General features: G+C 47.7%; 1 protein-coding gene across 2 annotated transcripts; it reads right to left on the bottom strand.

Moving 5' to 3' along the window:
- Window positions 1–248: 248 nt before the first annotated feature.
- Window positions 249–9,190, bottom strand: LOC123579635 (antileukoproteinase-like). Of its 2 annotated transcripts, none has more exons than XM_045443765.1 (4): window positions 9,100–9,190; window positions 1,688–1,849; window positions 1,270–1,419; window positions 249–495 (listed from the first exon to the last, which is right to left on the bottom strand). In XM_045443765.1, the coding sequence occupies exons 1-4, from the start codon at window positions 9,122–9,124 to the stop codon at window positions 467–469; spliced, it is 366 nt and encodes a 121-aa protein (XP_045299721.1). In that variant the 5' UTR covers window positions 9,125–9,190; the 3' UTR covers window positions 249–466. The 2 variants fall into 2 exon arrangements, with proteins under 2 accessions (XP_045299721.1, XP_045299719.1); XM_045443763.1 differs by lacking the exon at window positions 9,100–9,190 and adding an exon at window positions 3,023–3,144.
- Between the last annotated feature and the right edge of the window lie 1,256 nt (window positions 9,191–10,446).

The raw sequence follows: 10,446 nt of genomic DNA on the forward strand, positions 1-10,446 counted from the left end.
TCAATGCGGAGCCCAACAAGGGACTTGATCATGACCTGAGCCTAAATCAAGAGTCAGACGCCCAACTGACTGAGTCACCCAGGCGCTCCCAGATGCAGGATTTAAAGCCATATCTGTTTGGCTCTGAAATGCTCTCTTCTTTTCCATTTCCTAGCTTGGGGGATAAAACCACACACATGCAGATCTGTCTTTCTTCACCTCACCCCTCATCCCCTAGACCAGACACAATGAGTCAAGGAAGACAGAGATGCAGAGAAAATGGTGTATTTATTTTTTCAAGAACCAGTAGACATTTCCCTCTTGTGTGCCAAGCCTCACGTTGGCTGCTGGGCACACGCAGATAAACCAAGCCCGACCTTAGGCCCCTGGAGGTGTTTGTCACAAAGCCACACATTCATCAAGGCACTTTCCTCTTTCTCTGGTTTGGGGAGAAAAGGAATCCTCCAACCACACGTACCAGGAAGTCCTAATCTTGTTGAAGTGGTGAGAACGTATCTGTGGAAAGAAAATAAAACAGAACCTCAGCACAGGAACAATCCCAGTGATCCTCGTGTTCCTCCCACCCAGAAGGTCCTCCTTTCAGAGGGCCCTATGTTCCTTGGGATAAGAGAGAGAACACGGTGCTGGAACGGTCAAAACAGCAGTGGTCTTTGATCTAGGAATCAAGAACGAATGCATGTTGTCCGTTGACTCTCCGCTTCTATCTTCATTCTAGTAAAATCAGGGCATTGGGCCAGATAATTCAGGAATGGCCTCTACACCTGGGCATCACACTGGGCTTTCTTATGGTTCCAGGTGACCTAGCCCTAGTGAGGCCACAACCATGGCAACACTCTCTAAATGCACACAGCACTTCAAGTTTTAAGAGACACTTTTACATTTAGTATCTCAGTGGACATACTTGTATCCACTTTACAGATGGGGACACTGGAGCTAAGAAAGATACAGGCATTGCTCACCATCACACAGTCAGCCAGAGGCAGAGGTGATAGGAAAAGGTCAACTTCTTGCCTTTGGTATCATGGCTCCTTTCGCCTGGCTCATTCCAGGAATCCTTCCCTCCCAGGACCCAGAACTGCCAGTCATAGGTGACCCTGGGGACTGCTTGTTTAGAAAACTGGGGGTGAATGGTGTCGAAGGGCAGTGGGTCTGCGTGGTGGGTGGGGAGGATACATAGGGAGAGGCCAAGCATCCTCCTTCACATGGAAGAGCACCAGGGAGTTGAGACCTGTCGTCGGCTAGGGAATATGGGTGTGTGCCAGACCTTACCTTTCAGTGGCTCAACACATGAATTCCCACATGGCCCCTTGCAGCACTTCAGACCGGTCAGGCAGTCACCGTCATTCAGGCAGGTGTCTAGGGGGTTGGGCTCCTTACACTCGCCAATGACCAGTGGACACCTCCCGGGATTGACCTTAACTGGTGAGAACAAGGCATGCCAATCACTTCCTCTCGACCTCAGCACCCAAACTGAGGCCCGTTAGTGTCCCAAAGGAGCCCCCTTTCCGCCAAGGGGGCCCCAACCAGTGCTGCAAGTATCTGACAGACAGAGTGACTCATTAGCTGAATGAGTGGCTGAGGGGCTGGCCGGCTGCCCCGCCCCCCACCCCGCCCGCAACTTCTCCAAGATGTGTGTCCTCAAGTTAAAATCTCTCTGGTCCTCTCTTCCAGGACTCTGTTTCCTCACCTTGCTCCGATGGATCTACAGGATCCAGGCATTTGTTGCTGCAAATGCTGGGACAGCATTTCTGATCCTTTGGACACTCCCAGTCATTCAGGCATTCATGGGGCTCGTACACAAGGCATAGGCCATGAGGTCTGAAGGGGCAGGCTCCACTCTTAACTTTTTCTACGGGCAAGAACAAAGGAGGAAGAAGGAGATGATTCCGAGTCATGACCACCATCCTGGACTGCCACCATGGCTGATTCCCAGCTACCAATGCAACGTGGACTGGCTCACAAAAGTCTTGAAAGTGTAGCCTTCGGCTGTTGCGAGCCAGTATGAGCCACCTCCGGCACGCAGGCGGATAGAGCTCATGGTCAGGTGCTCCCAGCCGGGGATTGACTGGGAGGGAGGCAGAGAGGGACTGCCATAGCAGGAGAGGCGACTCGTCAGAGCCCGAAGGGAAGATTGCAGATCGGTTGACAAGAAAATAGAGAAAGAGAGCGACCTTGAAAAAAGAAACAGTAAGAGAAAAAAAGAGAACATTTTGGAAGCGTGACCAGAGACTGAAATGATGTGACAGAGAAAAAGACCAAACGGTAAAGAAGAAACCGTAGGTTGGGGCGCCTGGGTGGCGCAGTCGGTTAAGCGTCCGACTTCAGCCAGGTCACGATCTCGCGGTCCGGGAGTTCGAGCCCCGCGTCGGGCTCTGAGCTGATGGCTCAGAGCCTGGAGCCTGTTTCCGATTCTGTGTCTCCCTCTCTCTCTGCCCCTCCCCCGTTCATGCTCTGTCTCTCTCTGTCCCAAAAATAAATAAACGTTGAAAAAAAAAAATTTAAAAAAAAAAAAAAAAAAAAAGAAGAAACCGTAGGAAGAAAAGCAAGCAATACGGGGGCTGGAGTCAACCGGTCCATCTGGCAGAAGGTGGGTTTCTGGACGCTCAGAAACTCTTAGCTGAAGTCTTCAGAGAGACACGTGAAATTAGGGGCCAGGAGGGGCGCCTGGGTGGCTCAGTTGGTTAAGTGACCGACGTCGGCTCAGGTCACGATCTCACAGTTTGTGGGTTCGAGCCCCGCATCGGGCTCTGTGCTGACAGCTTGCTCGGAGCCTGGAGCCTGCTTCGGATTCTGTGTCTCCTTCTCTCTCTGTCCCTCCCCGGCTTGTGCTCTGTCTCATGCTGTCTCTCAAAAATAAATAAATGTAAAAAAAAAATTCTTTTAAAGAAATTAGGGGCCATGGGCCGGGCCACTGGAAAGGTGGCGACAGGGTCAGTCCCTGGGTTAGCAGGAAGAGGTTACTGCCATGCGGAGCCGTCACTGACCCTGGCACCTCGATACGGCCTGAGAGACTCCAACTCACCCGTGCTAGTACCTTCTGCAGTCCAGGGCGTGAGGATTTCAAGGGCAAGGAGCACCGTGAAGGTGATGAGGCTGCTGGGTTTCATAGTGACGGCAGATGGGGCAGTGGTGGCCAGAGTCAGCCTCTCCCTTTGTACCTCCACCTGAGGGTGTGGTCCTTCCAGAACTGCCCTGGGCCCTCCCAGCTGCTCTTTGTAAGCAGGAAATTCAGGGGAAAACAGGAACTCCACTGTATTGATGACTCTATCCCCCAGAAGGGACATGTGTAGAACAGGGGGGGTGGGTTGTCACCAGGCTGGTCAGGAAACTTCTGGAACCACCTGCCTTTGGCCTTTGGAGTGGAGTGGGGGAGGAGCCACGAGGGGAGAGCACAGGGTGGAACAGAAGGACATTACAAAGGAGCCTCTCTACTTGCCTTGACTGTCCCACACTCCTGGATTACCGGGGTCACTCCCTTTCCCAGACATCAGGGGACAGATTCGCCTGCTCGCTCCAGACTTGTTTTCACATAACACATGCAGTTCCAGGCATTCGGCCAGTCCCACCGGGGTTTCTCAAAGAGCCCCTGGAGGATGGTGAAGAGAGGACAACAACCCAAACCACTTCAGGCCTCAGTCTTCCCATCTAAGAGATGGGGTAATAATACCCAACTGGGTCACTGAGCAGGACTGGAGACAAAGGGGGTGGAAGAGGCTGGAGGAGAGGGAACACGTTCCCCAAGCACTGGGTGGAGGCGAAGTGCATGGGAATACACCCATTTTGAGCTACTTGGCCCTGAGATGAGCCCATAGAACTCTTCCCAGCTGTCGACTGAACAGCCGGGTAAGCAAGGAACCTCGTTTAACATGCTCAGAAAGTTTCCCCACATCCCAAATTACCCCCACCGTGCTTTCATAATTACACGAAGGTTCTCATTTTACTGAGCATTGGCTATGTGGCAAGAAGTTCGTGTGGAACATTTCTAAATATCAAAAGGAAGCCCATTACGGCGTAACCAAGAAAAAAAAAAAATGCATGGGATAGCCAGGCCAGACTGGAAAGGGTCAGAGGGCTCCAGGAAATTCACCTTCTGGAAGGTGAAATTAATAACACACCTGATGCATATGAGCTCATGCGGAGAAGATTTCGGCAACCAGTGAAGAGCGTGCAGTTGAAAAGCGGTATGTGCTGGAAAACCAACCAAACACACCCCCTGACAATTTTTCATGTCAAAGAAAATACAAAGTTGTGCCAGAAAGGAGAAGTAAGTGGTTTGCTCCTAGCTCAGCTGTGGCTGGTGTTCACACAGGCATAGTAATGTAAACAGTAGTGCTGATCTCATCAAATTGTCACAGGACCCTCCCGGAAGGGAGGGGAGGGAAGGGTGAGCCTGTGCGCTAGAGGCGGAGGGGGGCAAAGGAGGGGACGAAATCTTATTTTCTTTTTTTCTTTTTTTTTTAATGCTCATTTTTTAAAATTTATTTTTGAGAGAGGGAGAGAGAGACAGAGCATGAGCGGGGGAGGGGCAGAGAGAGAGGGAGACGCAGAATCCGAAGCAGGCTGCAGGCTCTGGGCTCTCCAGCTGAGAGCCCGATGCAGGGCTGGAACCGACGAACCTCGATGATTAAACAACTGAGCCACTGGCACCCCCAAAATCTCATTTTCTTTTTAAAAAAAATTTTTTTTAACGTTTATTTATTTTTGAGACAGAGAGAGACCGAGCATGAGCAGGGGAGGGGCAGAGAGAGAGGAGACACAGAATCCGAAGCAGGCTCCAGGCTCTGAGCTGTCAGCACAGAGCCCGACGCCGGGCTCGAACTCACGGACCGCGAGATCATGACCTGAGCGGAAGTCGGACGCTTAACCAACTGAGCCACCCAGGTGCCCCAAAACTCAACCAGTTTAGTGTGCGGTTCTGAATCTTGACAAAGGTGTGAAGCCACATAACCACCATCACAACCAAGAGAGAGAAGAGTTCCATCCCCCTTCAAAATTCTCAGGCACCCTTTGGAGTCGATCCTGTGCTCCGCCTTCAGCTCTTGGCAACAGTTGGTGTGTTTTCTGTCCCTATCATCTTGCCTTTTGGAGGGTGTCATATGAACGGAATCAAACAGGATGTAACCTGTGGAGTCTGCCTTCTTTCACTTAGCAGAATGTCTATGGTCCCAGTAGCTTGTTCCTTTGCAAGGCTTAGCAGTATTCCCATTGGATGGAAATGTCCCAGCTTAGACATTCCCCAGTGCAAGGAATTTTGGATTACTCCTAGTTTTTGGTATGATGAAAACAAAACTGTTGTTAGTATTCATGGACAGGTTTTTGTGTTCATGTGACTTACATTTCTCTTGGGTAATATCTAGAAGCAGATTGATAGGTAGCGAAGACATGTATGTTAACTTTATACTAAATGGCCATCTCCGGAGTGGCTGCACCATTTTGCATTTCCACCAGCAGAGCTGTCATCGCTTCGCATCACTGACAGCACTTGGTATTGATGGTGTGTGTGTGGTTTTGTTTGTTTGCTTGCTTTTTGTTGTTGTTGTTGTTGTTGTTTTGGTTTTTGGTGGTTTTTTGTTGTTTTGGGGGGGTTTTTGCTTTTGTTTGTCTGCTTGCTTTGGGCCATCCTAATAAATAGGTAATAGATTTCATCGAGCTTTTACTTTACATTTCCCTAAAGACTAATCGCGAAGTGATGATTTTCGCGTGCTGATCTCCTATCTGTATGTATTCTTTGGTAAAGTGCCTGTTCAAATCTTTTACCCATTTTTATTGGGTTGTTTTCTTATTACTGAATTCTGAAGTCTTTGTATATATTCTATATACAAACACTTTATCAGATATGCATTTTGCCGGTAGTTTCCCCCAATTGGCGGCCCATCTTTATTTTCTTAACAATGGTTTTCAAAGATCAGAAGTTTTTAAAATTTTTGTTAAATTTTTAATGTTTTTATTTATTTTTGAGAGAGAGAGAGAGAGAGAGAGAGAGCGAGGGGCAGAGGGGCAGAGAGAGAGAGAGAGAGAGGGAGACACAGAATCCAAAGCAGGCTCCAGGCTCTGAGCTGTCAGCACAGAGCCCAACGCAAGGCCTGAACTCACGAGCCGTAAGATCATGACTTGAGCCGAAGTTGGATGCTTAACCGACTGAGCCACCCAGGCGCCCCCAGAAGTTTTTAATTTTGATGAGATACCACTTATCATTTTTTCTTCATTATGATTTTGCTGTTGCACCTGAGAAATCTTTGTATAGCCCAAAACCACAAAGATTTTCTCCGTATGCTTTCTTTTCAAAGTTTTATAGTTGTAATTTTTGCGATTATGTCTGTGATCGATTTTGAGTTAGTTTTTGTAAATGATGTGAAGCATGGATCAAGGGTAATATTTATATATATGGATGTTCAGTTGTTCTGGCATCGTTTGCTGAAAAAACCATTTTTTTTCCTCCAGTGAATTCTCTTTGTACTTTTGTTAACAATTGACTCTATTTCCATAAATCTCTTTCTGCACCCGCTATTGATGCACAGGCCTGTCTTTTGGCCAGTACCACAATGCCTGCATTGCTGTAGTGCTATGGACTGAATGTTTGTGTTTCCTCAAAATTCATGCGTTGAAGCCTTGGTCCCCATTGTAGTGGCACCAGGAAGTAAGGCCTTTGGGAGATGTCTAGGTCAGGAGGGTGAAGCCCTCCTAAATGGGATTAGTGCTATTATAAGAAGAGATGTGAGAGAGATGATCTCTCTCTCTCTGTCGTGTGAAGACACAGTAGGAAGGTGTCCACCTGCAAACCGGGAAGAGGGTTCTCACCAGACACCAAACCTGCCAGCGCCTTGATTTTGGACTTCCCAGGCTTCAGAACTGTGAGAAATCAATTTCTGCTGCTTAAGCCACCCAGTTTAGGATATTTTCTTATAGCAGCCAGAGCAGATTAAGACATGTAGCTTTATAGTAAATCTTGATTCCAGCTCAAGTTTTTTGACTCTAGTTTACAATTAAGTTTTATAGCTGACCCTGTCTGTGCCCTGTCCATAATTTCAAGGCATTCACCATCCCGGTACCTTCTAGTGGCATCTAATATAAGTACCTGGGCTATCCTGCCTGAAGGTTGTCTCTCAGCCCAAGTCAGGGGAGCCAAATGCTTCAGCCAGTGACAGATAGGAACTGGAGGGTAAATACCCCATCTTTTTACCCTGGATGGGAAATTCCAAGGCAGGTTCTATACCACCTTCCAGAGTTTTCTGATAGTATTGAGTCCCAGTTGTCCATAATAGCTATCTTCTCAGTATTGCACTCTTCTTGGCTTCCTTCTTCCCGGTCTCACAAACCTATTCTCTGAATAGTGTTCCTTGGATCACCTCCCAAATAAGTTACTTGTCCTCAAATTACTGCCCCAGGGTCTGCTTCCAGAATAACTCAACCAAAAAGATATATCCCAGCACCTAGCTCAATGACTGGCATATGTAGATTGCAACTGTCATCAGACCAAAGACAATACCTCTTTATGTAGTTCAGGAACATGACACGGTACATATTGAATGAGTGAAACAATAAATAATTCATTGAATGAACTAATGAAGGAAGCCTGGAAGAGCCATTAGCCAAGCATGAATCCCCCCTTCCCAATTCATGGTAGTCCTTGGGGACACTCATTCAAGTCCGGATTTGTAGGGCTCCTTTCTTATATTTGGAAGAGGTTCTCTGAAACACGCTAACAACAATCTCTAAGGGGAACGAAGGGTGCCTCCACCGTGAGGCAGGCCACTTGAGATGGTGGCATGGTGTCAACACGTTGGTGGAGGGTGTCAGGATACAAACCTGCTAGACTGAGCCAGAAGGTACAGATTGAGAAATGGGGTAAAAAATAAGGGAGCATCACATCAACCACACCCCCTCTCTACCAGCGATCTGATGGACAATGGTAGCTGTCAGATCTCCTCCCATGGGAAATGAACTTTACAGATGAAGTCCTTCCTGCTCAGGTTTTCCCTACCCGGCTCTTCCTAGATGGGTCTTTTGAAGCTTACAGAAGGTTTGAAAGACCTCTCGACCACCCCCACAAATCTGTTGAGTCTGTGGAAATAAACTCGCACAGTGCCATGCCATGAAGACTTTGCAATTGCTTGCTAATGCAGCACCAAGTACATGGATATTAATTATATCATGACTATTGGAGTTCTTGAATATATATTTGGCCTCATAAATAATCATGTATGTAAAATGAAAGAAGACCGCAGTTTTCATCAGTGATTGACAAAAATTTTAAAGTCTGATCATATATTATTATTTTTTTAAAGCAATAGATTTTTTTATTTCTTTTTAAAAATGTTTATTTTTGAGAGAGATGGGAAGTGCAAGTAGGGGAAGGGCAGGGAGAGAGAGGGAGGGAGAATCCCGAGGAGGCTCCATGCTGTCAGCACAGGGCCCGACGTGGGGCTCGAACTCATGAACCGTGAGATCATGACCTGAATTGAGGTCGGATGCTTAACTGACTGAGCCACCCAGGTGCCCCATGTTGTAAGTGATTTTAGAGTGAAGAGGGCAGAAAGGTTTCACCTGCAATTAGATCAGAAATTTATTATTTTTTTTAAGTTTATTTATTTTCAGAGACACAAGGCACCTGAGTGGGGGACGGGCATACAGAGAGAGGGAGAGAGAGAATCCCAAGCAGGCTCCGTGCCAAGAACAGAGCCCCACCCAGGACCCGAACTCACGAAACTGTGAGATCATGACCTGAGCCAAAACCAAGAGTCAGATGCTTAACCAACTGAGCCACCCCTGGAAACTTAATTTAAAAATAACAAACCATTGGGGCGCCTGGGTGGCGCAGTCGGTTAAGCGTCCGACTTCAGCCAGGTCACGATCTCGCGGTCCGTGAGTTCGAGCCCCGCGTCAGGCTCTGGGCTGATGGCTCAGAGCCTGGAGCCTGTTTCCGATTCTGTGTCTCCCTCTCTCTCTGCCCCTCCCCCGTTCATGCTCTGTCTCTCTCTGTCCCAAAAATAAATAAACGTTGAAAAAAAAAATTAAAAAAAAAAAAAAAAGAAAGCCATCACCGTCACCGTCAGTAAATAGTGGCTATGATTTTTACCTTAAGGGCCCCGCACACAGCACCGCAGCGGGTGCTGCTGAACTGCATTCGGGGCCTCAGGCCGTGGTGTCTGCACTGTGGTTGTTCTGTGCCATCCACCTCCTGCCCGCTCTTGGATCTGTTTCTCCCTGCTCTGACCAGCACATGCCCTCTTTGCCTTGGCTGCAAGTCCCTTCCTCCCCCCGACCCACTGACACTGTGTCACCAACTTGTGGCTGTGCCTGGGGCCACCTGACCTTGTCCAGATATTGTCATTTTATTTCATGTTATTTAAGAAGGCTATTTTTTTTTAAAAACGGGACTTCAGTATTTCTTCTTTTTTTTATGTTTATTTATTTTTGAGAGACAGAGAGAGAGAGAGAGAGGGAAGGGGAGGGGCAGAGAGAGAGAGAGAGAGAGAGAGACAGAGGATTCAAAGCAGGCTCTGTCGGTCAGCACAGAGCCCCATGCGGGGCTCGGACTCATGAAATCACGACCTGAGCCAAAGTCAGACGCTTAACCGACTGAGCCACTGAGCCACCCAGGTGCCCCAAGGCTATATATACTTTTAAAGGCAATTATGCCAATTCAGAGATGGGACAAGTAGAGAATCCTTCTTTGGGTCAAGATCTGAGTGCACGTGGAGGCTCCAGGAAAGAAACCTGAGACCAGTGCCACAGAGAGATTTGGAAAGAGTGGGCAAAAAACAGGGAGTCTTACAGATAAAATTCTTCCCATAACACTGTATATTAGCTATACTGGAATTTTAAAAAAATAAAATAAAATAAAATACAAATAAAATAAAATAAAATAAAATACAAAAAAAAAAAAATAATAAGATCCTTCCCAATCATCAGAGGGAGACAGCTGTGACCCCAAGACTTCCTACCGTCCTCACAGCCTCATCGATCCCCACAGCCAGATTCTTCCTGGTTTGAATTTTGGAGGTTTTGACAAAGCTGAATTCAATTCCCTCCTAGGCACTGCCCCAAGTCTCTGCTGAAATGGGAACTGAAATGGGTCCCCAGGGGAGTGGCCCTGGAGGGTGGTGAGGGAAAGAGAAAGTACGATCGTCTGGGGAGCCAGCAGAGAGGACGCGGTGGGACAGTTGGGGGACTCAACCAGTCCCCCAACCACATAACCCCCAGCACAGAAGCTCTGTTAAGGGTGCTGGGACCGCACTGGAAGACTATAACCTGCCAGAAAGCATAAACGAGAAGATAAAGCTTGCCAGCTGTTTCATTAGAGATACTCAATATTCTCGTGTATTTACCCCAGCTTTTGTTCTTCTTTTTTTAATGTTTATTTATTTATTTTTGAGAGAGTAAGAGCACAAGCAGGGGAGGGGCAGAGAGAGGGAGACACAGAATCCGAAGCAGGCTCCAGGCTCT

This window comes from Leopardus geoffroyi, chromosome A3, assembly GCF_018350155.1.
Source record: "Leopardus geoffroyi isolate Oge1 chromosome A3, O.geoffroyi_Oge1_pat1.0, whole genome shotgun sequence".
Lineage (NCBI taxonomy): Eukaryota > Metazoa > Chordata > Mammalia > Carnivora > Felidae > Leopardus > Leopardus geoffroyi.

Excerpts from the sequence above, each read along its gene's own strand:
- LOC123579635 (XM_045443763.1), bottom strand. The coding sequence starts at position 3,107 with ATGAAACCCAGCAGCCTCATCACCTTCACGGTGCTCCTTGCCCTTGAA. Across the intron at positions 1,420-1,687 it reads TGTAGATCCATCGGAGCAAG|TTAAGGTCAATCCCGGGAGG; the intron begins GTGAGGAAACAG and ends TGTTCTCACCAG. Across the intron at positions 496-1,269 it reads ATGTGTTGAGCCACTGAAAG|ATACGTTCTCACCACTTCAA; the intron begins GTAAGGTCTGGC and ends TTCTTTCCACAG.